Genomic DNA, 25,156 nt, shown 5'->3' with positions numbered 1-25,156 from the left:
AGAGGAGGAGGGGCAAGGAGAGGACCGTAAATGACACCCCACTCCTCCCTTCATCAGAACTGGCTCAGTAATGTTATCACCACTCTGAGCACCTGAGGGTCCCTCCTGTACCCCAGAGCACGGTCCAGCTTCCCCATGTATTTGTTTGCAGGTCAATCTTATTTTGTGAGTCTCCTTTTACTCATCTGTTAAATGGTGGTAATAATCCCTTCTCAGATGGTTTTCACTACAATTCAGTGAGATTCTTGCCGGTCCCCTCTTTCATAAATATACACATGTATTTGTTTGTTTGTTTTTTAAGATTTTATTTATTTATTTTTAGAGAGAGGGGAAAGGAGGGAGAGAGAGAGAAACATGATGTGCAAGAGAAACCGTGATTGGTTGCTTCTCATGCTCTCAACTGGGGACCTGGCCTGCAACCCTGGCATATGCCCTGACCAGTGATGCTTTGGTTCCCAGGCCAGTGCTCAATCCACTGAGCCACACCAGCCAGGGAAATATACGCATGTACTTGTATAAGCAACCTTTGAGTGTCCGCCGTGGGTGGGGTTACTGTGACGTCTGCTTCCTCCATCCAGTCTCCCAGAACGGAAGGAGGGCAGCCAACAACACCCTCACCCCTTCCCATCCTGATCCTGGCTCCTCCCAAGGGGTTTCCCTAGCCCCCACCCCTGGAAGGCACCAAACTTCAACTTCGTTCTTCACTCTTCCAGCTTCTGAATCTCCTTTCTCTCTGATCTCCGGTCTATAGCTCTGACTCTCTGGCACGCTGGTACTTCTGTCCAACTCTCCTGTAAACTCAACCTGGACTCTGCCCCCTCCCCAGATGAAACCTCTTATTTCCACTTCTGTGAACAGCCCCATGTCCTGGCCGCCAGGTCTCCTGCAGCTTCCTGCCAGTCACCGGACCTCCCCACCTTCCCTCCAGCCTGGGGCTTCCCTGTCGGTCCTCCATCCCCTCTCCCTGCCACAGCCCAGGTCCCGGTCCCCGCCTAGTCTCTTCTGGAAACCTCCTCCCTGTCTCCTGGCTTCCACACCCAGCCCCACTGGCCCTTAATTGCACAGCTATTAGAGGGCCCTGTCAACACCCCACTTTGTCATACCTGAGCTTTGGAAGGTGCCAGCTGACAACCACGGTGCCTTGTGACCCTTTAACAAATCTACTCCAAATCAGCCCAGCCTCCCCGAGACACTTCCACTGGCAGAAGTCTCATCGTCTCCCCGCAGTCCGCCCTCCCTTTGGGCTGCCCAACCCCTCGGCCCAACTCAAGACCCCACCTGTCTCCAACTGTCCTTAGAAGCTCACTGCAGACTCTGCCCCCTGTCGCTTCACCAGCCCCGGCCATCTGTGCTCCCTAATCCTCCACTGCAGGATGCTTCCCCACCAGCCGCCACCCTCTGGGGGTGGGGCGGGGGGGGGGGTCCTGCTCAACGTCTCTGCACTGTGGCTGGTCTCTAGGCAGCTTACAATGGCCAAGAAGCCCCAGATCTGGCTTAGAGTTTCCTGGAGGGCCACATGGTCCTTCACAGCCTTGGATCAGTGATGATCTCTGGGAGCCTCACTCTCTCCCTTAGAACAGGGACAGCAACAGCAGCCACCTCGTAGGACTGTCGTCGGGAGTGTTCCCCTTCTCTGGTCTCAGGCACCCGTCTCTCTTGGTCACAGCGCCCCAGTCCTTTGGAGAAACAGCCCCCCACCCTTGTGCTCCAGCAAAGCCATCTCGAAGGTGGTTCCAAGTCGGGCCTCCAGAGCCAAGCTGCTTCTACCTCTGCGACCTGGTTCTGCTTTTCCCACCTCCGTGACCTAAGCAAGTCAGCTTCTTTTCTGCACTTATTTCATTGTAAAATAGGAACGACATGTACCTCACAGGGCTGTAGTGAGGATGAATGATCTAATCCTTTATGATGAGGCGGGGCACATAGTAAGCACTGAACTGCCGGGTGATTTTTGTGGGACCTGTTTATGCCCTGCCTCTGCAACGCTAACCGAAAATCCTGCTCATAGAGGCAGGCCTTAAAACTTTTTCTAGCTCTGGCCAGTGTCGCTTGGTTGGTTGGAGTGTCATCTCATGCACCGAAAGGTCGCAGGATCGATCCTGTCAGGGCACACACCTCGGATGCAGGTTCGGTCCCCAGCCGGGGCACGTACAGGAGGCAACTGGTCAATGGTTCCTTCAATGCTTCTCCCTATCTCCCTTCCTGTCTCTAAAATCAATGATGTATCTTTGGCCAAGGATTTAAAATACATATATTTTTAAAAACCCCAAACAACCCCCTCCCTTTTTTCCTTTTTTGCTGTGGTTGTCCTTTGTACTAGAACTCATACTTGCCCCCCACCAACCATATCTCAGATGGACACCAATATGCAAAAAAAATTTTTTTTGAAGAAAGTTTTATGAAGTGGGGAGGAGAAGCTTGCCCTGGAGAAACTCCAGGCTTGGCCGCCCGGGCACTGCAGGGTGTGGGACGAGCTGACCCAGGGCTCGGAGCGCCAGCAGCCGGAGATGTCCTCAAGGCCAGCCTCGGGATGAACGCGGCGGGCCCTCAAGATTCAGAGACCAAATCTTTTACTGGTTCAACTAAGTGACGCATGGCACAGGGCAAAATTAGGAAAGACTCCACCGAGGAAGTGCCTTTGTTTGAAACTGGGCTTTGGGAAGAAAGGTCATGAGTATAACAGGCAGAAGGCACAGGACCAGAAGCGGGAGTGGCTGGAGCGGAGTGTGGGGAGAGGAGCCTGAGGGACAGGGGACCGGAGAAGCGGGGGCACTGCGGGCCAGGAACCTGGCCACGTGACTGACAAATGGCAGGGGCGGGGCTCGGGTCCTCGGCCATCTCTGGGCCTAAACCCTGGGGCTGTGGCCTGCTCAGCCCCAACTCCCCATCCCTCTGGCAAGTTCTTCCCAACAAGGAACACAGGAGGGGTTTCAACATTCATTTGCCTTGAAGAGAAAGCTGTGGGATGGTGGGTGAGGAATGGTGGTGGCTTCCAGAGCCCGGGCCCAGGGCAGCATATACCTGAGGGATGCTCCCTCCCCGTAAGCCAGGCACTGGATGGGGACTTGGCCAGACCCTTGGCAAGGGCAGAGGTACCCAAGGGCACTAGGGAGACTCGGGTTAAAGAGGTAAAGGGACCACTGAAGAGACAAAACAAGGCCACTGTCTGAAATTAAAACTCTTTATTGTCCTGTCCAGCGAGCCCTACACATAGGAGTCCGTGGGGCAGGGGTGAGGGGACAAAACCCTTCCCACAACACGAAGAGAAGAGGGAGCCAGGGCAGGTGGGGGGCACAGCTCCCCTTCAGCTCCCCGATGGCACTGGCTATTCTGAGGGCCCCCACATCTTGGACCCGAGGGGTACCATCACCAGCGTGAGGCCCACACCTGGGGCTGGGGCCAGACTTTGCTCCTACTGCTCTGATCTACAGGGTGTCACTCTGGACACGTCACTGTCACTCATCTCTCCAGCCTGGCTGGCGGAGCCCAGACCCCAAACTGCACGGGGAGACGGGCCCAAGTAGGCGAATGTCCTGGGAGCGTGGGAGACGGGGCAGTGTGGTCTGGAGAGCCCCGGGGGTGGGGCACAGACTATCCCTGGTGCAGTTTCTGGCGAAAGGGGGCTCATCCAGCCCACTGGGCGGTTCTGAAGGCCAGTGGTGAGGGCTCTAGGGCAGTTTAGCTTGTGGAGACTTCCCAGCGCAGCCCACCCCCTCCAGGACCACAGCCCCGACAGGAGGACAGGCTCCAAATGCAGGTCTAGCCTGTGCGATGGGTCCACATGTCCTCCCCTCCCCCGGCAGGCGCTGAGCAGAGGCAGGCAGTGCGGGAGCAGCTCTACAGAGCGAGGCTAGGGCCTTTCCAACAGACGAACAAAGAGGGTCCTCAAGCACGGGGGTCACAAGCCTGGGAAGGAGGGGACAGGGAACCTCCGAGTGACCAGTGAGATACGACATGCAGACACACGGCCCCAGCCCCAGCTCATCCTCGCCCCGTTCCATCCCCCCAGCCCAGACTCCTGGGTCCAAACCAGCAGCAGGCCTATCCCTGCCTTTTGGGGTGAGAAGGGATGAGGAACCAAAAGGGGTGGCGGGTCCAGGGCCATGAGGCAGCCATCACCGCAGGTTAAAGACCAGGCTGGTGGTTAAGATGATGCCCAAGAGGAGGACGAAGGGTAGCCAGGTCTTCACGAAGGCCCCAACGCTGACAGAGAGGAGAGGGGAGCCTGGTGAGTGGGGGTGTCACCCAGAGCCCCATCCACCCAAACCCAGAAGGGGTTGCTGTCCCTGAAGAAGCGCCTGGAACACTCACCCCCTAACTTGGTTAACCAAGGGACTGGGCTGGCAGCCCTCACTGTGGGGCCGCCTGGGAGGGGCGGAGTCAGCAAGAGCTAACACAGTCCCGTACTGGAGCCAGGGCCCAGGGCCCAGCGCCAGCTCTGTGTCAGCCTCTGTGCGGCCAGTTAGTCTTCTCGGGGGCCTCTAAAAGCCCCTGACTATAAAAAGACCCCCGAGAGCCTGCTTTTCAGAAGCTCTTACTGATGAGAGCAGCTAGAGGAAAGCTTGGAGAGGGGGCCTGGCTGCCCAGGTGCATGCTGGCTCCCAAGTGGGCAAGTCACTCAACATCTCTGGGCTGCCTTTACCTGTGAATTGGGACTAATGCCTTTGACCTCACACATGGTGAGGCTGTGGCCTCCAAGGTCCTCCCGGGCCACCACTGGGCCCACCTGCCCAGAAGCCTGCCTCAGGTGACGGATACTGGGAAGGGAGCGTGTGGGACAGCCGTGTGCGCCCCCGTGAGGGTCTGTTAGCTCACTCAGCCCGGGCACAGGGCTCTGTGCAGTCAAGCCTCCCCGAGGGGCCAGAACCACTGCCCCTGTTTCACCAAGATCTGCTGCCGCCGAGAGGCCGAGAGGGTCACCTAAGATCTCACAGTGAACAGGTGACAGAGCGGCGCTTGGGACTCAGGTGAAGCTGAACTTCAGCACAGGCGCCTCCCTCTCCACCAAAAACTCAGCTAGTTTCTGGAACTGTCACAGCTCCGACCAACACCTGCTTTGTTCCTGCTGGCTGGGGGACTCCAGAAGTGGCCCTGCCGGTGCCCTTGGGGAGCAGCCCCGGAGGGAGGGCAGGGGGCGGCTCACCTGACATACTTCCCATAGAGCAGGCAGAAGAAGCAGAGAGTCACCATGTTCCAGTTGGTGCTGTTGTTGTAGCGCATCAGGTTCAGGGCCAGCGCCACGTGTGAGTGGCAGTTGTCACAGCAGAGGTTGTGCTGGAGAGGCAGGAAGGATGGGGTGAGGCTGGGCTGTGGGGGGACCTCCCGCCCTGGTTCTCATTTTCAGGAGCGGCTCACCTACCATGCGGTGCTTGTACTCCTCAGAGGCGTCATGCACAGCTGTGTCCCACGCATTGGGCCCACTAGCGTACACCCGAGCAGGGTCCAACTTCCAGTACCTGAGGGGAGAGGGGGGTTCTGGGCACTAGCTCAGCTCCACCAGTGTTCCCTGACGCCCGCTCTGCGCAGGGCCCTGAGCTGGTTGCTGAAACTGCAGGGGCGAGCCAGGTCCAGGGAAGGAAAGGCCACGTCCACGTCCGTGTAACCGTGTGAGACGCCCAGTGCCGTGTGGATCCTGGGGAGGACATGAACTACCTCAGTGGAGGGTGTGAGGGGCTTTCTGGGGTGACACGGAGTCCAGCCTAAAGAAGGAGGGGTTAGCCAGGCGCAGAACAGGGAGCGGCCATTCGAGGCAGAGGGGACAGTTTGAGCAGAGTGACGGCATGTTGGAAGGTGAGGCTGGAAATACAGGTGGAGCCGTGTTGGAGGGGCCTTGAGTGTCTGCCCGAGGAGCTTATCCGCCAAAAAGCATCCCCCCATCTCCACATGGGGTACTAGGGTGAGTGGGAGAGTAGCAGTGAGACTAAAGCTCATGAATCGCAGGCTAGCTGAGACCCCGAAGGGAGTGCTCCGTACAGGAGCCTAGAGAAGTGATTTTCAATTGGGTGCTGCGGCAGGCACACCAGCCGCAAGGATTTTTTATCTTCATCCGAGGACACCTTTCTCATTGCTTTTAGAGAGAGGAAGGGAGAAAGAGAAACATCGATTAGCTGCCTCCTGTGTGCACCTGGACCAGGGATTGTACGCTCCAGGACCAGCAATCAAATCCCCAAACTAGGTATGTGCCTCGACTGGGAATCGAACCCACAGTCTTTTGGTTGTGGGACAATACTGCAACTGAGCCACACCAGCCAGGGCCAGCTGCGAGAACTTTTAAAACATGTAATACTCAACTACTTTCTCAGGGGCATTGACCTTTTCCCCCCTTACACTGTCAAATAAAAAAATGGTCCTGGCTGGTGTGGCTCAATAGATTGAATGCCAGCCTGAGAACCGAAAGGTCGCCGGTTCAATTCCCAGTCAAGCTCATGCCTAGCCAGGTGCCCAACTGTGGGTGTGAGAAGCAATAGATAGATGTATCTCTCTCACATTGAGTTTCTCTCCCTCTCTTTCTCCTTTCCCTTCTCTCTAAAAATAAATAAATACAGACTTGCCCTGGCTGGTGTGGTTCAGTGGACTGAATGCCAGACTGCGATCCAAAGGGTCACCAGTTCGATTCCCAGTCAGGGCACATGCCTGGGTTGTAGGCCAGGTCCCCAGTTGGGGGTGCAAGAGGCAACTACACACTGATGTTTCTCTCCCTCTTTCCCTCCCTTCCACTCTTTAAAAAAATAAAATCTTAAAAAAAAAAAAAAAAAAAAAAGACAACAGCCAACACAATAGCCATCCAGTGTGAATGAGTAAAAAAATAGACCTATTTTTTGATCAGACTGGCAAAAAATATATTTTTTGGTGTGCCACAGAATTTTAATAATTAGTTTCTGTGTGCCATGAGATGAGAAAGGCTGAAAATCGTTGGCCCAGACACAGGGACCAATGAGCAATCCACACGGCCCGGGCGGGGGCTGCTCTCAAACCGTGCGGGACACCAGCTCCTCCTCGGGCCGGCTCCTCCTGAGCGCAGCCGCTGGGACACGGCACCCGATGCTGCTGTGAGCATGCGGACAAGGGAGGCACTGTGTCCTGAACCACATTCGAGGTGGGCCCCCAAGACAGAAAAAATTAAGTCCAAAGATCCAAGCCAATTAGCAACAGTTCCCAGAGGGCCTGCGCTGCTCTTGCTCTCTCCAACCGCAGCTTCCCAGGGGAGTTTCAGACAACGCCCCCCTTACACCTTAGAGGGTGTGTCCGCTCCTTGAGGGGCAGGAGGAGAGTCCAGGTTTTGGAGTGGGACAGACCTGGGTGCGAGTCCCAGCTCTGCTACTTCCTGTGTGATCTTGACCAAGTCTCCCCCCTTTCCTCGCCCTTCCAACGGAGCGGGAAACACGGCCTTGCCGAGCTGAGGCAAGGCCTCGCTGGCCTGTGGACAAAGAGCCCGGCCAGGAGGAACCTGGCCCTAGGGCCGATCACATGGGCGTTCATCACTTACTTGGCAGGCTTCCCAAAGGCCATGTTGTCTTCCTGTTGAGGGACAAGAGCAGAGGTCAGCGGGGAACATGCATCCAGCCAGTAAGACAGACCTGGGCTGGTGGCGAAGTGCAGTGACTGAGCATGGCGGGCGGGCGGGCAGAAATGGGGCCCAGGCCCGCTCTGGGGCTGGCTCGGTGTGTGAAGTGCTGGCAGCGACTCGTGGCGGGGAGAAGGCAGCATGGCAGGGGTGCAAGGGTGCTGTGTGCCAAGACCAAAGACTCGGGGTGCCAGCCCCATGGTGTGGCTCCCAGGAATTCTCTCCCTCTCCCTGGGCCCCGTTCTCTCCAAGTTCTCTGGCCCATCTCCAACCTTTGATCGCAGGGATGAAAGAGGGCACCCTCTGACCTCCCGACCCAACAGCGGTGCCCACGCAGAGAGCCCTTCTCTGCCCGTGCCCGTCTGACTGCATTCAGGGCAGGACGGCGAAGGGGGTGGGGGCTGGAGAACCCTTCCGTGAGGGGGGCATTCCAGCTAAGTCCTAGACACGCCGCATGAGGTGTGTAGGAGATGTGCAGGGACAGATTCTGGGTTCAGAATCTGCTGGCAGCTGGTCAAAGATAATTCATCATAAAAGTACGTGACAGTGAAAGCGATGGATGTGAAAGCCCTTTGCTGTGTTGAGATGATCATCGGTACTATTAACATGAACAGGTTAGTGCCACCCCACTCTTTCATTTCAGCCTCTGAGGAAACTACCCCCTCAAAACAGGCAGGGTGCTGCCCACACACCTGGAACACGCCCACCGCGCCCACCTGGGGCACAGCCCCCCCAAAGACCTGAGAACACAGCTGATTCGTTGTAGAAGGCCCACCCCCTCTTCTCCACGGCCACCCCAGGGGAACTGTATCAGCCTCCCCTGTGCCCCCACCTCGTGACTCCCACCTTCTGAAGGTCCAGAGATGTGCTTCCTGATGGTCTGACTCTCCACTCTTGCCTCTAACCCCTACCCATGTCTCGGGAACCCAAGGGTGGGCAAAGGGCTGGGTCAGTTACTTAAGAAACCTTCTGGCCACACTGCCCTCCTGGCCTGTCCTGGAGGCAAGAGAAGGGGTAAAGGGGTCAAACACTGGTGAGGAGCAGGGGGCCGGGCTGCGGGCTGCATGCTACCTGCATTCTTTTGGGTCTTGGAGAGACAGGAGGCTGCCTGCAGGCAAGACAGGCCGACCTTCCACCTAAGCCTCGGAACCCTCCCGAGTGGGGCGGAATGGGGACTCACCGAGACAAAGTAGGGGCCAGCAAAGTCCCGGATGACTCCTGTGGATGTGCAGATGCCCATGTGGCCAATGATGGGGAAAAACCACCTGTGAGGAAAAAAGGACGGGAAGGAGCTGAGCCTAGGGACACTCCATCTAGTGTGAGAGCCTGTGACTGTGACCCTGTGTGATCAGTGCCGACAGGGTGGCTACCGGGCTGCAGACGCCAAGGAGAGGGGCAAGTGCAAACCAACAGCACAGTGCGATACTGCCTACCCACACAGAATATAACTAAAAGGGCAATAACACTGAGTGGGTGAGGCCCTGGCTGGTGTGGCTCAGTGGGTTGGGCATCAGCCTGCAAATGGAAAGGTTGAGCGTTCAATTCCCAGTCAGGACACACGCCTGGGTTGTGGGCCAGGTCCTCAGTCGGGGGTGCGTAACATTGATGCTTCTCTCCCTCCCTCCTTCCCTTCCCCTCTCTCTAAACAATAAATAAAATCTTAAAAACAAAACTGGAACTCTCAATCACTGACCGTGACAGTATAAACGGTTTCTATTACTTTTGAAATCCTGGCAAGCACAATGCCGTGCGCCTCAGCAATTCCACTTCGGTCTCCACGCCCGACAGGAACGAGGGCGCACGGCCACCGAAGCCCCGAGCAGGAACGCTCACGGCACCGTGACGGCAAAGGGCAGGGAGCAGCACCTGTCGGCGCCCATTACACTTCACACTTAAAATGCAGGGTCCAGCACAAATAACACCCCCTTTTCATTACAAAATCTTTTATCACAAAATGATAAGCATGTAATTCTGTAATGTAACAATATCACACTCAAGCATACCATATGGCATTTTAGGTGAAATGTTCAAACTGAAACTATAAATTATCACACCCATGTTATTACCCCAACAACCACACTCAAGGAGGCGTTACTTCTGCCGGACCCTGTACATGCACTTTATTATTTGCCAATTATATCTCAATAAAGCTGATTTTAAAAAAATAATGAGCCCTGGCTGGTGTGGCTCAGTGGACTGAGCGATGGTCTGCAAACCAAAGGGTCCCTGGTTCGATTCCCAGTCAGGGCACATGCCTGGGTTCTGGGCCAGGTCCCCAGCAGGGGGTGCTTGAGAGGCAACCACACATTGATGTTTCTCTCCCTCTCTTTAAAAAAAAAAAAGAAAGAAAGAAAGAATCCCAATGTCTAACAATAGTAAAATGAGTAAACTGGGTCACAACCACGTAATGGAACAGTAGGTAACAAGGAAAAAGAACAGATTTCTGCTACACACAACACATAGTCTCACAGACTAAGACAGAGGGAAAGAAACCTTATGCAAAGGTACGTACTGGGTTGGCCACAAAGTTCATCCATTTTTTCCCCGTAAGATGGCTCTACTAGCATTTAGTTGTCTTTAGCTTCATTCAAAACAAATTTGTTAGATTGTATCATGACAGTTGTCATATCAGTGTGTATAAAAAAACCTTACCAAAATTGGTGAATTTTTGTGTAGCAATTTTAATACTGAAGATGAAATAAAATATGTGACATTTTCGGCATATTACGCTTTATTATTTCCAGAAAGGTAAAAACATAAAAAAAGATCTGTGCAGTGTATGGAGAAGGTGCTGTGACTGAGCGAACGTGTCAAAAGTGGTTTACGAAGTTTTTTAAAATTAATTAATTTATTTTTAGAGAGAGGGGGAGGGAGGGATAGAGGGAAACATCAATGTCTGGTAGCCTCTCGTGCTCTCCTTACTGGGGACCTGGCCCCAACCCAGGCACATGCCCTGACTGGGAATCAAACTGGTGACCCTTTGGTTCGCAGGCTGGCACTCATCCACTGAGTTATACCAGCCAGGGTTGGTTTATGAAGTTTTGTGCTGGAGATTTCTCACTGGACGAAGCTCCAAGATTGGGTAGACCAGTTGAAATTGACAGTGATCAAATTGAGACATTAATTGAGAACAATCAACATTATACCATGTGGGAAATAGCCAACATACTCAAATATCCAAATCAATAAAGTTATTGGTGAAAATGAAAAATGTGTCTTCAATTTTACAGAAAATACCATACAGATGTTTTTGTCAACCCAATACATACCATTCTGCTTACGTGAAGTTCAAAAACAGTCCAAAGTAACCTACAGTGCTAGAAGGCAAGAGAGGGGAAACCTCCGTGGTAAAACTGACCGGCATAAGGAAGCCCTTTGGGTATTTCAAATGTTCTCTATATTGGCCTAGGTGTCATAGGTATACATATGTAAAAACTCATTGAGCTCTATACTTAAGATTTATACATTTTATAGTATATGTTATATCTCAATTAAAAGTTTTTTAAAAGGTAGGGGAGGCATTTAAACCAGTCTGTGGGTGAGGGTAGTTCAGGGAAGGCCTCCCTGAGGCAATGATGAAACTGTATGTGCAAGAGCAGAGATCAGGAACTAAAAGTTCAAATTCTTAAAAGCGATGGGCATTTTGTTCTGGCTGGTGCGGCTCAGTGGACTGAGGCCAGCCTGCGGACCAAAGGGTCACCGGCTGATTCCCAGTCAGGGCACATGCCTGGGTTGCGGGCCACGTTCCCTGTAGGGGGAGTGTGAGAGGCAACCACACATTGATGTTCTCCTCTCTCCCTCCCTTCCCCTCTCTTTTTAAATAAGTAAATAAAATCTTTAAAAAAAAAGCGATGGGCATTTTAATAAAACCAAATCTTAGATGGATCCCCATATGGAAAACACAAGGGAATCCCATGCTCTGTCTGTAGTTTCTGAGAACCATGGCCCTAAGGGCCTGGGTGCAGGAGAGACTGATCCATTTTAAGGACTCACAGAACCAGTGGCCAAGTGCTGGTCTCAAGGCTGCACCCTGCGAGGGAGGTGGCAGCAAATCCAAGGGAGACGCAGCTCACGGAAGTGATTCTGTGAGGCTGAGGCAGTCAGGAAGCCTTCACAGATGAGGTGACTTTTCACCTCACCCGTGAAAGGTCAGGATGTCTACAGGCAGAAAGCGAGACTCCAGAACAGCAAAGTGCAGCATGAATCTGCAGAGTGGGCGGGGGTCAGAGGTGGAGGGAAGGAGAGCAGCCAGTTCAGAGGTTATTCTGGAATGCTGGCAGGAGAAGGTGGTGACCCTGCCCACAGTATTGTTGGTGGCGAGAAGCCGATGGAACCAAAGATCCTTAAAGAAAGACTGGACAGTTTTATGACTCTCGAGAGGATACAGGTCTTCCAGGTCTGCAGCCTGAGCACCTGAGAGGATGGGGCCAGAGTGGTTTTTTGAGAATGTAAATTCAGATTCCATCATTCCTTTGCTCAACATCCATGTATGGCTTCCTGTTACACTTCACACTCCTTTCAGCAGTTTGGTCCTGCTTATCCTCTCATGCCTCTCTCTAGCTGCACTGCCTGCCTCTGGTTCCTCAAGTACACCAATGCTTAGTCTGCATTTGTCTCTGCCGGGAACACCTTTCCGCCAGAGCGTCAGTGCGCTGGCTGTTTCTTATTGTTTAGGCCTCAGCTTGACTGGAACTTCAGAGGTCTTCCCTGACCGTGCCTTACAGAGTAGTCACACACAGCCCCAGGCACCCTCAAGCCCATTACTTGGCTTTAATTTCTCTACAGTACATATCCACTACTCTCTGAAATGATCTTTACTTACATGGTTACTGGCTCTCTCTTCCCACTGGTACATAAGCTGCAAGAGAGCAGGATTTCCTCTTATTTATTAGACTCCCCAAGTCAAAGCCTGGCATGCGGCTGGAGCTAAGTATTCACTGACTAAATCATGAATGAGTGAATGAATGTCCCACATTTAAGAGTAGAGTCAGGCTCTGAGTCAGGCCTGGGTTGAGTCCTGACTTGGTTTTGAGCGAGTTACTCATTCCCATCTCTGTCAGTGAGAGGTGGGCAGTAACGATAATTACCTCAATGGGTGGGGGGCTACCGTGAGGATTAAGTAGGATATGCTTGCAAAGTGCTTAGCATACTGCCTTGCACCTGGTAGTTGCTCAATGTTGTTATCACGACGTGTTCAATAAATAAATACACGCTATCTGATTGGCTGGACTGGCATAGCGTAAGTTGCTGAAGCTCCATAGTGGCCACAGGATGGACACTCAGAATTATGGGAAAGTATTAATAGTTTCTCTGGCTTCTTAGACTCTAATCTCAGGACCCCTTTGCCCCCCAACTCCTTTCGTCTAGTTGGGGAGATGTGGGACCAGTACCCCATGGACCGCAGCTGTGCTGGCAGCTGGTGATGGAAATTAGGAGTGCAGGCTGGAGACAACAGCAGAGCCCTGTGCCCAGGGAAGCCCCAGAGAACAAACTCTCAAATTATTCATCAGTCTGGAAGCTTCATGAAGGCAAGCTCCACAGCTGCTTTCTACGTAGACCTAGTACACACAGGTCCTCAACAACTACAAATTGAATGAATGAATGAACAAATGAATGAGTTACGAAGTCTGGAGCTTCTACCTGGGAAGGTAGAATACCTCAGTGGAAAAAGCCTCATGCTGGCTTCTAAGCCTTTATTTCCTCATCTATAAAATGGAGAAGACAGTATCTGTTTTCATTAGGCTGATGTGAGGACTGAATAAGAGTCAATATGTTTGGCCCGGAACAGAGTAAGTACCCAATGTGAGCTGTTTTTATTAGTAATAGCTATTATATGGCTTTTCGTGCAGAATTGTTAACATCTCTGAGGGGTGGACAGATCTTGGGATTCAGCTGCCTCCTCTCCGATCCCCCCGACAGAAGACAGGTCCCTGTGCCACATCGGTGCCTCGTTCTGCGCTCTAGGTCAGCAGCCGTCACAACGCACCAGGAGGCAGTCCACCTGTCTTTCTCTCTCTCCCTACTGCCGGGGGCTGAGTCTTTCTACGGAAACGCGAGCCCTTTGATGGGGCGCTCCGCTCTATTCATCTTGGTCTTATGAACGCTGTAAATAGATCTAAATAGAAATGGGGTGGGAACTGCCTCTGGCCCAGATGACTGCCGATTATGGTGCCTCCACCTCAGGTTGCTCCTAGCTCTCTAAAGAGCAGAGGATTCCACAAATGTGTTTTTGAGAACAGAGAAAAACCAAAGAGATCTTAGGATAACAAGAGAGGTGTTAACAAAAGCAATATATTCCCTGACTATCCTCCCACTTATTCATTCTTCCATTAACATTTATTTCATTTTTTTCATAGCACTAATCACTATCAGAAGTTCTCTTGTTAGTTTACTTGTTTACTACCTCCCTCCACCATGATTTAAACTCCATGACAGCAGGAACCATATATGCTGTATTCATCACTGTATATTCTTATCACCTAGAACTATTCTATAGAACATTAAATGAATTAACGAACACTATTTCTTTTGTAAATCCTCACCTGAGAATATGTTTATTGATTTGAGAGAGAGAGAGAGAGAGAGAGAGAGAGAGAGAGAGAGAGAAATACTGATGGGTTGCCTCCCTTTTGCATCTCAATTGGGGATTGAACCTATAACCTAAGCATGTGCCCTGACCAGGGATTGAACCTGCAACATTTTGGTGTACAGGATGATGCTCCAAACAACTGAACCACCTGGCCAGGGCCACATTTTCTTACATATTTTATTTTTAAAGAACTCAGACTTAGATGTTCCTAAACAAATGCATAAGCATTTGAAAATGCAAAAACAAAGTATTTTTACATAAGACAAGAATGCAGGTCATTTTAGGATCAGCAACAGATGAGGCCAAAAATGATCCCTTCTCCACACCAGTTGGCTGTTCTCGATAGAGGAAACAAAACTATCCCATGAGGTGAGAGAGGAAAGGACGTAATCAAAGACAGAAAGTTATGGCACCAGAAGCCTGAGTTTGGGGTGCCTCTGCTTAGTGGCATGTGTCCCTGATCGGGATATTGAACGACTCCAGACACTCAGCTTCATCATCTCAGAAGATAATTTGTGTCTTAGAAAGTGGCTGTGAATCGTTTCTCGGCCTCTTGGCTAATATCAAGTGAAAGTAGCTGCGAAATTCAGAGAAAACGGGTGTGAAAGAGCTTGGCCAACTGTCCAGCACTGTGAGGAGTGCTTATTATCAGCTGTCAACACCAAAGCAGGAGGGCAAACTAGCTCTCCACAACCAGGAGCTCCTCGCTTAATGGTGACAGCAATATCTCCTTTCTCTCCTGACAAACGCTAATGTTACACAAAGAACCTTTGTTTGAGAGGCAAGCACCCTGAGACCCAAACTGAGATGGTGTGTAATCTCCAGCCTCACCTGTAAGACAAAGGGTTGGACTCTCACATCTCTGGGGATTCCAAAAATGTTAACATCCCAGGAACCTGTATGGTCCCAACCAAATTCTTCCAGACCCAGCAGGATAGGAAGTGATCAGCAAGCATTTGCTCAATGAATGAAAAAAAAAAAACAAACCGAATGAATGAAGATGTCTTCTCAAACCGTGTTAGGGGCCCTTTTTCTGTACGAACTTTCTAGCCACAGACTCTCTGCCGCCGGTCTACAACGGTCTTTCTCCCTGACTAGACCGGTGCAATGAGGGCGGGGAGCGTGTCCCATCATCAGTAGAAACTGGCACTGCGCGAGGCAAGATCTGAAGGCCGGACCGAAAGGAAGGGGTTGCTGTGGATCGGGGCCGGGGGGTGGCCCGAGGGCGCCCCATGGACGCCGCGCTGGCCCAGGCTCTCCCCGTCCTCAGGCGGATACTAGAGGAAACTCACGTAAGCACCGGGATGGGCGTCCACACCACACAGTAGGGGAAGCGGCTCCGTTCCACGTCCATGGCGCCGCCGCTGGAGCCGCTAAATTGCTTCTTGTCCGTCTCGGCCGCCGTCGGCGCCTCCACTTCCGCCATTCCGGGCGGGGGTGGTGGCGGCGGCGGCAACAGGAGCAGCGAAATCCCTTCCGCTTCCGCCCCGCCCTCTGCGTGGCGTCACCTCCGGAGGTGGGGTCCGCACAGTTTGGCCTTCCCCCCGGGAATTGGAGTCGACTCCCTCTGGGCCCGGGTTGCCCGTCTCCCCTTTCTCCCCCCTCCCTCGGTGCCCTCCAGCCCCGCGGGTTTGAGCCTAAGGGTTGCCCTTAGGCAGCGTGCAGTCTGGCGCAGGAGACCAACTGAGACCTCTAATTCATTAAGCAGATTTCTCGGTCCTAAAAGGTGTGATACAGTCGCTATTTATCGAGCACTTCATCCGGGCCAAGCACTTAACAGTTTTTAATCGCCATAAATTGGTTAGACATGTGAATTTAGGTATTTCCTCCAGGTTACAAGTGAGCAGTTGAGGTTCAAGGGGTGGCGAGTGCCCACGACTGAAACCCAAGTCTGTCTCCCTTGTGCTTTCCAGTCTGTGATCTCTCACGAGGCAATGGTAGCACGAAGGACAGACTAAAATATTGTGGTGTGTGTGTGTAAAAGTAGGGGAGACTTGCCTGAAGATATCTGAGCAGAGTCTTGACGTTTACTAGGTGGCACGGGGGTAGGGGTGGAGCGATATGTGCAGCGGAGCAAAGGACGGACTTAAGAGAGCACAGTGTGCAGGAGTGTGAATATCACCTTGGCTGGAGCAAATCACAAGCTTTAGATGAGACGCCATCCCTGCATTGTACAAATGGGAAAACTGAGGCTCAGGGAAGTTACATAATTGTCTGAGATCACACACGATCATGTAAAGTTAGGCTCAAAACTTGGATTTTTGGAGCCTTTTTTAAGGATGCCAAGATGGACAAAATAGAATATGCTGGGGTGGGAAGGGAAATGGGGGAACAAGGAGGAAGACAGCAACTAAAAACAAAGCCAGAGGGAGATAGGGACAAGTCTACTCGGGAAGGTGGGAGTTAGGCCTTTTGGGGAAGGTCTTTCATTGAATTACCTTCCTTCAAGGCTGATCTACAAAAAAGCTGCTGTCCTAACACCTAATATTTTAATGCATTTTGAGGGGTATGTCTGCCTCCATTATGGAACTCCAAGGTCCTTGATTTCAGTAGCTAGCATAGTTCCTAATGCAGAGTGGATGCCCACTAGATGTTTATCGGTTTATTGAATGATTGAGTGGATGTTTTATAAAAGCCTCATAGATTCCACAACTGAAAATGATTCTGACCCACTCAAAATTTGTTGAGTATGTTTGTGCCTCTCCTGTGACCCATGTGTAGTGTGTGATCCTTGAAGGGCAGCAACCAGCATCTAGCATAAGGTTTGGAATACATTAGATGTGCGTTTGTCGAATGAATAAATTACTTCTCAATTCAATCACTATAGCTGTCTAATCTCTTCTGAATCATAGGTTCTGAGGAAGGTCTGTGCCTTAGACATTCCTTTACCATCACTGTCAACACACAATTCTAGCACAGGGCTTACGGGTGCCCTTTAAGCACTTACCGTAGGTGTGGATGATCAAACAACCTAAGTTTTTCTTAGGGCCTGTCACAAATTAGGCAGTACTAACACAAGTACTGCATTTAACCTGACGACTTTCGGTGGCTTCAGTGAGCTTCGGATAAACACAAATATCTTACCACGGTTCACAAGGCCTGCGTGTGGACCCTGCCCTTATGTGTTTACTACACTATGGCTACCCCAACCTTTTCTCAGTTCCTCTTATGTGCCATGCTGTTTCATATCCAGGAGTGTGGCACACGCTGTTCTCCTCTGACTCAAACCCCCAACCCCCAAGACCTAAACTGGCTAGTTTCCATTCATCTCATAGTGAATGTCACTTGCTCAGGGATCCCTTCCCTGGTCACCCAATCTAAATTAGAAAGTCCCTGCCCTGGCTGGTGTGGCTTAGTGGATTGAGGGCCGGCCTGTGAACAAAGGGTCGCCTATTCAATTCCTAGTCAGGGCACATGCCTGGATTGTGGGCCAGGTTCCCAGCAGGGGGTGTACAAGAGGCAAACACACATTGATGTTTCTCTCCCTCCCTTCCCCTCTCTAAAAATAAATAAGTAAAATCTTTTTTAAAAATAAAAGAAAGCAAGCCCCTGGCAATCTCCCTTAGAACCTGTTGTTTTTCCTCATAGCACAGTTGCAGCTATGTTCTTGGATTCCCGCACCAAGCTGGAAACTCCTTGAGGGCAGAAACTCTCTGTTCACCTTTGTAACCCGATGCCTAGTAGTGTGTAGAACACAGCATTTGCTTAATACATATTCGCTAAATTGAATTAATGGCAAATATTGATAAGCTTGGTGTCACATGCCAGCTACAGACTTAAGGGCAGCAGTCTAGCTTATCACCTGCTACCTCTGGGTGCTCCAAGCTCTTTGAAGGGGTCCATGGAGGTTGATAGGCACAATGTTCAGGAGTAGGGTCTGACCAGAAAGTCCTAGCTCCCTTCCCCACAGCCTGCCCCACCCTACACTTGGCATAGGCAGCTGCAGCTGCAGGCACATGAGGAAGGCCAGGTACCTGGAAGGAGAAGCCAGCTCCTTCTCTCACTCCTCTGGTGCCCCAACCCCAGGCTTGCTCCCCACCACAGCCCATCCACAGGGCACCCTCACACATACACATCATCTTGTTTCTCCCACCCACTCTAAAAACCTCCTTGGCTTATGCCCTTGCTTCCTCTGCTGTCGCCACTCCTATCACCCACAGCCAGATGGGAAATCTCCATCAAAGACTAACACTTCCTTCCAGGCTCAGGATCACAACAGGGTCCTGGAAGAAGCTCCTCTAACAGAGAACTCAGGAAAGGACTGATAGGGCTCAGAGCTACCCCTCCCCCCAACACACACCCCGACCTAAAATAGGAATGACCATCTGGATCCACTTATAGGGCAGGCTGGGGGAGGGAAGGGGGGCAGTGCTGGGACTGTTAAGCTGGGAAAGCTTGGAGGGTAAGATGTTGCTTGTCTGAAGGGTGAACTCAGGGCACGTCCTCTCTTGGTGGAAGTCCCCTCAATTGGCCCCATGTACGAGCTCCCATTCTACCTCTCTCAGGCCATTTCACTCCTCACTCCGGCATTCCAGGCCCCCATGGGCTGGCCCCAAACTCCAGCCTTCTTTTCCAGCTCATCTGTCTCCCTTGGGACTGGCTTGGAGTTACCCTCACTGGGATGTCTGCCTGTCAGAAAGCAGAAACCTGCACTGCATACCTCATGTCTTTGCTCACACTGTTCCTTCAGCAGAATGCCCTTCCCCTCCTCTCCTACACCACTTTCAAGGTTTCTGGCAAATGCTCCCTCTTTGCTCCCAGAGCACGGAGGCTGTTTCTACCTATTGAATATTCATGTGTGCTTGCATTAGCATTAGCTGTTTACATATCTGTCTCCCCCAAGAGACTGTGAACTCCTTGAGAAGGGGACTGACTGGATCTCTTGGTCCCTGTATTCCGCACAGCAACCGACAGATAGGAAGTGCTCAGGGAATGTCACTGGAGCTATTTGTTGACCATAGGTGGCCTCCTTTAAGGCTGGGGGAGAACCACCTCGATCAGTAAGCCAGGGAAGCAAGGCTGAGCCAGGACCACTGCAGGTCGGAGGAGCTGCTGGGCGGCGGGCAGTGTGGGAGGGCAGTGTCCTCTCTTCTGCAGCCTTTCTGCTTCTGTCCCATTCATTACCTTCTGTTTCCTGGAGACCGGGGTTCTCCCCGTGAATCCCCAGACTGTCTTCCAGGATGCCTTCAGACCTTTCCGCGATGAGGAGAGGGCCATCTGGAAACAGACCTTCTGACCCTTTAGACATCAGAGTTTACGATTTTCTTCTCCATTTCATTTTACAAATGGACAAACTCACCCAAGATTATAGAAAGCATAGCAAGGACCAGAATCTAAGCCTCCAACTCCCAGGTGGGCAGCAGCGCACTATGGTTGAACAGGTGGACTTGCGAGTTAGCCAGCGAGCCCAGTGTTTGAACCTTTGTCAGTGGCTGTCATACCTTAGGAAAGTCACTGGACCTGTCAAGGCATCAGTGTCCTCATCTCTAAAATGGGAAATGATAATTCGCATCAAGTGAGGTTTGACAGGCCACATCTGGACAGCTCCTGGCCCAAAATACACACTCAGTGTTAGCCATTACAGCAGTTAGAACCACACATCACCATCGGAGGGCTCTTGACTGCTTAGACAGCACTTCACTGCGCACAATCTCACTACGATTTGGAGCCTTCCAATGTGGTGAAATAACTAGAGCAGTATCGTAACACCCATTTACTGATAAAGAAAGTGAGAGGTTCGGGAACTTTCCTGAGGTCTAAACATATATTATACAGGGTTGGAGTTCTGAACCTCAAACCTGGGCTGTCTTTGCTGATTGACCTCATTTACGACCGTTAAGAGTAGATGAGGCCAGCCTGGGATTTTGTAAATCACCATAACATAGGTGCAAACTATGGCCTCCTAAGACCAGAGCCTCTTTTTTTTTTTTTTTTTAAATCCTCACCCGAGGACATGTTTGTTCATTGATCTCAAAGTGAGAGGAAGGGAAAGAGAAACATCAGCTGCCCCTCGTACATGCTCTGACTGGGGATCAAACCTGCAACCTAGGCATGTGCCCTGACCAGGAATCAAACCCATGACCTTATGGGATGATGCTCCAACAAACTGAGCCCCCTGGCCAGGGCCTATTTTCTTTCCTTATTAAAAATTTAATCTTTGTCCCCCCCCGCCCCCATTACCATTTAGTCCCCTTATACCTTCCTCCCCCAGGCCAGGACCTATTTTCTATAAGGAAAAAAACAAAAACAAACGCCTTGGTAGCAGGAAGCAGAATGAGGCCAAACAATAGCGTGCCTCCTGCCTGCCAACGTGTCCACTGGAATGCCTCCTGCCTGCTTCCCCTGCCGGACACAGAGCCTGGCACACAGCAGTGCACTTGATGGCAGATGTATGGGGAAGGACTCACAGTTTCCAGTGAAATACAACACGCAGGGATCTTGCACAACCCCCCTCTTTGCTATTTCACTTTTTCCAGACACTGTGGAGGCTCCAGGAGGGCAGGAACTAGTGTGTTGTGCACATTTTCATTAAGCCAACACCAGACACACGTTAAACGAGAAAATGATCTTTCAAGAATTGGACCAGGAATCAGAGATTAGGGATCCAGACCTGCCTTTGCTCCTAATCACTGGGGTCCTTAGGCAGCCCGTCCCTTTTTCCTGCCCCTCTTTGCAACTCATTGTCCCAATTTGTACAATTCGGGGACTGGGCTAGAGCAGTGGTTCTCAGCTCTGGTGGTAATTAGCATGAATCTCAGATGCTTAAAATAAGGGATGGATGCCCGAGCCCCATCTCAGACCAATTAAAAAAGAATTTTGGGTGGGCCGTTGGTAGTTTTTAAAGTATTCTGGGTGATTCTGATATGTAGTCAGAGCTTAGATCCTCTAAGCTAGATGATCTCGCACTGCCCTTTAAGTTCTGCAACCACATTTCAGCACGTTCCTAGCACAAAGACTGGCAGCAGGCCTCTGGGGCTACACCTGCCCACCACCAACACAGGGGTCCCAATTCCAAAGTCTGTTTTTGTTTTGCCATGCGCTCACTGTGTGGGCTTATCTGAGCCCCAGGCTATCAGCAGGGCTGGTGAGAGCTTTGGATGAGTCACACATGCGGAAGCACATTAAAAATGGAGCACCACGAATCTTTTTACTGTCTCTAGTTTTGCCTTTTCCAGAATGTCATCTAGCTGGAATCCTACAGTGTGGCTTTCAGACTAGCCTTCTCTCACTGAGCAATATGCATTTAAGGTTTCTCTGTCTCTGTGGCTTGAGAGCTCATTTCTCTTTTATCGATGAATAATATTCCATTGTATGGCTGTGCCATAGTTAATCCGTTTACGTTTTGAAGGACTTACTGGTTGCTTCCAGATTTTGGCAATTACAAATAAAGCAGCTGTAAACACTCTTGTAGGTTTTTGCATGGACCTAAGTTTTCAATTCATTTGGGTAAACACTAAGGAGAGTGATTGCTGGATCCTATGTAAGGCTGTATTTCTTCCTAAGAAGCTGCCAAACTGTCTTCCAAAGCGGCTGCACCATTTTCCTTTCACAGCAGCAATGAGTGAGAGTTCCTGTTGCTCCACATCCTCACCAGCATCTGGTGTCGTCAGCGTTTTGGATTCTAGCCATCCTAAAGGTACATAGTGGTAATTCACTGCCTTAATTTGTAATTCCCTAATGACATAATGGATATCTTTCCATATGTTTATCAATCACCTGTATATCCTCTGGTGAAGCGTCCATTCAGATCTTTTGCCCATTTTTAAAATTGGGTTGTTTTCATATCATTTAGAGTTCTTTGTATGTTTTGGATACATGTTCTTTATCTGATGCACTTGGGAAATATTTTCTGTCCTTGTCTTTTTCATTCTTTTAACAGTGATTTCCAAGGGCAATTTTTAAAGGCCAATTTAAGTTTTTTCTTTCATGGATTGTGGTTTTTATGTTGTATTTAGAAACTCAGTGTCCAACCCCAGGTCACCTAGATTTCCTCCTATCTTAGGTCTAGGATCCATGTTGAGTACGTTTTTGTGAATGGTATAAAGTCAGTGTTCAGATTTACTTTTTTTGCATGTAATGTCCAGTTGTTCCAGCACTACCTTAGTGGCAAAGACTATCCTTCCTACTTTAAATTTTCTCCTTTGCTAGAGATCAGTTGAGCCCTGGCTAGTGTGGCTCAGTGGATTGAGCGCCAGCCTGAGAACTGAAAGGTCACTGGTTCTATTCCCAGTTAGGGCACACGCCTGGATTGCAGGCCAGGTGCCCAGTTGGGGGTGTGTGAAAGGCAACTGATCCATGTATCTCTCACACATTGATGTTTCTCTCCCTCTTTTCCCCTCCCTTCTCCTCTAAAAGAAAACCTTTTAAAAAAGATCAGTCCTGGCTGGTGTGGCTCAATGGATTGAGCATGGGTTGCGAAACAAAGGGTCACCAGTTTGATTCCCAGTCAGGGCACATGCCTGGGTTGTGGGCCGGGTCCCCAGTGGGGCATGTGAGAGGCAACCACACACTGGTATTTCTCTCCCTCTATTTCTCCATCCCTTCCCCTCTCTGTAAATAAATAAAATCTTACAAATAAAAAGAAAGAAAGAAAGAAAAGACCAGTTGACTATATTTGCGTGGATCGACTTCTGGGATCTCTATCCATTCCAGTGGTTTACTTGTTTATTCCTCTGCCAGGACCACACTATCTGGAGTATTGTAGCCTGTAAGTCTTGAGGTTGGGTAACATTAATCCTCCAACTTTGTTCTTCATGTTGGCTATTCTGGGTCTTGTGCCTCTCCGTCCATATAAACCTAAAAATCAGTTTGTTGATATTCACAAAATAACTCGCTAGGATTTTGACTGGGATTTCACTGAAGCTACAGACCAAGCTGGGAAGAAGTGATGTCTTAATAATATTCAGCCTTCCTATCCGTGAGCATGGGATATCTATTCACTTATTTTGATTTTTCTTGATTTCTTTCATCAGTTTTGTAGTTTTCCTTATATAGACCTTGTACATATTTTGTCAGGTTTATTCCTAAGTACTTTTTTTAATTGAGGCTGTGCTGATGAGGGCTCAACAGGCAGAGCAGTGAGTGACTGTGTGACAGTACAGTGGTGGGTACCTGACATCACGCACTCGTCAAACCCCACAGAACTATGCCATACAAAGGTTGACCCCCACTGTAAACTGTAGACTTTAGTTAATAATAATGTATCAATATTGGTTCATTAATTGTAACAAATGTACCGTACTAACGCAAGATGTAAATGGTAGGGGAAACTGAGCCAGGGACAAGGGAGGCGTCTGGGGCTCTCTGTACTTCCCACTCAGTTTTCTGTGTGCCTAAAGCTGCCCGAAACAATAGCCCATTAAAAATAATGACAAGGAGTGCCAACTCCAAATGAAAGGGGCCCCCAGTAAAGTCTTCCAATGGCCCCTCCTGGCTTACGGGACTAAGCCAACATTCTCTCACCAAGCACAGGAACATCCTCCAGTCTGACCGCCCCTTCAGTCCGTGGGCTGCCCCTCCCTCTGCAACGCAGCTGAGCTGAATTACTCAGGCTCCACGAGGGATGCTGGGACCTTGCACTACACCCTCTTGGCCTGGAACATTATCCTTCCCTTGCCTGGACTGCAAATGTTTTGAAAAACCTTCTGCAGACGTCAGTTTGGGAACACAGAGGAATGATACCACCCCACAGCACCTGCTTCCTAGCACCACCTACTGTGCTCCTGGCAGCCCTCTTTCCTGTCAGTCTCCTGTACTAAGCGGAGTGTGCCCTGCTGGCCCTGGCCTGGTTCTTTTCAAATGTGCAAACAGGAGAATAACAAGATTTCAGTAGTGAAACCGGTGTTCCCACGGGACTGAACCACAGTTCCCAAACTGTGCATCAAGGCGCCTTAAAGCACCACGTGGAACTCACAGTGGGCACCGCAGGGTACTTTAAATCTGAGATATTCAACACCATTGGCTGTGCTGCGTTCCTTGGAAAAGCTGCGTTTTTAGTGGTTGCAGTGACAAAAGCCAACAAAAGTCAAGGTGCAACAGGAAGTGGGGGTGGTGGCTTCCAATGCCATCAGAGAGGTCGCTGTGCTTCTCAGCACCCGACATGCACACGGACCCCACTGGTCATCACGTTACTTAAGAGAGCAACAACGGTGTTGTTTCTTCTCATTTATATGTATCATTTTCAAAATGATGACTGACATGATAAGACGTGTATTCTTATTGATTTAACTACTTATTAAATCAAACTTCGAGGTGTTTCTTTTGGGTTAGGGCCTCCATGAAAATAAGTCCTGAGACACTAACGGTGGGGCGGGGGGTGGTGTGAGCTGAGAAAGTTTGGGAACCTCTGGTCTAAGAAGTCCTCCAATCCAGGACACATTAAAACAACAACAACAACAACAACAACAAAACCCCCCTGCAGGCTGTGAAATCAATTTAGTGGGTTAAAACCAGCATTTTTTCTCCTTAATAAAACAGGTGGTTGCCTGTAGCAAGGGTATTATTGTATAAAACTTATGTTCATTATATATACATACAAATAAGCATAGGTATCTTGAGTCACAATATAAAACGTCCACTTCTTGTTTGGGTTCTAATTTAAAAGTTTGGCCCTGACTGGTGTGGCTCAGTGGGGAGGGCGTCATCCTGCAAATCGAATGGTCTCTGGTTTGATTCCTGGTCAGGGCAAATGCCTAGGTTTCAGGCCAGGCCCCTGACTGGGGGGCATGTAAGAGGCAACCAGTTGATGTTTCTCTCCCTCTCCTCCCCGCTCCCTTCCCCTCTCTCTGAAAATACCAGTAAATAAATAAAATCTTAAAAAACAAAGTTTGAAAACCATGAAGACCCCAGCCTTCTTATCTTACAGCTGAGAAAACAGCCTGGAGAGTGAGAACTGATTATTGCAAGTCACAGCCACCAGGGCCGGGCTCTGGACTCAGCCTTCCTAGGATGGGTGGCCTCCACTCACAGGGACCCTTCCAAGACAGTCCTCATTTGCCTGGTCGATC

General features: G+C 50.4%; 1 protein-coding gene across 1 annotated transcript; it reads right to left on the bottom strand.

The window, feature by feature from the left end:
• Nucleotides 1-3,164: 3,164 nt before the first annotated feature.
• On the bottom strand, nt 3,165-19,398 carry TMEM222 (transmembrane protein 222). Its single transcript, XM_045858829.1, has 7 exons — nt 19,275-19,398; nt 15,443-15,644; nt 8,742-8,826; nt 7,484-7,515; nt 5,357-5,453; nt 5,141-5,271; nt 3,165-4,200 (listed from the first exon to the last, which is right to left on the bottom strand). Exons 1-7 carry the CDS (start codon nt 19,396-19,398, stop codon nt 4,113-4,115), a joined length of 759 nt encoding a protein of 252 aa, XP_045714785.1. The 3' UTR covers nt 3,165-4,112.
• Nucleotides 19,399-25,156: the final 5,758 nt, after the last annotated feature.

The sequence above is a fragment of the Phyllostomus hastatus genome, unplaced genomic scaffold (genome assembly GCF_019186645.2).
Source record: "Phyllostomus hastatus isolate PE091 unplaced genomic scaffold, TTU_PhHast_1.1 phas_scaffold_182, whole genome shotgun sequence".
Taxonomy (NCBI): Eukaryota; Metazoa; Chordata; class Mammalia; order Chiroptera; family Phyllostomidae; genus Phyllostomus; species Phyllostomus hastatus.
The sequence above is the reverse complement of the archived record's forward strand: the minus strand, read 5'-3'. Positions and strand labels throughout refer to the sequence as shown.

Excerpts from the sequence above, each read along its gene's own strand:
- TMEM222 (XM_045858829.1), bottom strand. The coding sequence starts at position 19,398 with ATGTCTAAAGGGTCAGAAGGTCTGTTTCCAGATGGCCCTCTCCTCATC. Across the intron at positions 8,827-15,442 it reads ACGCCCATCCCGGTGCTTAC|GTGGTTTTTCCCCATCATTG; the intron begins GTGAGTTTCCTC and ends TTTTCCTCACAG. Across the intron at positions 5,272-5,356 it reads AGGAGTACAAGCACCGCATG|CACAACCTCTGCTGTGACAA; the intron begins GTAGGTGAGCCG and ends CTGCCTCTCCAG.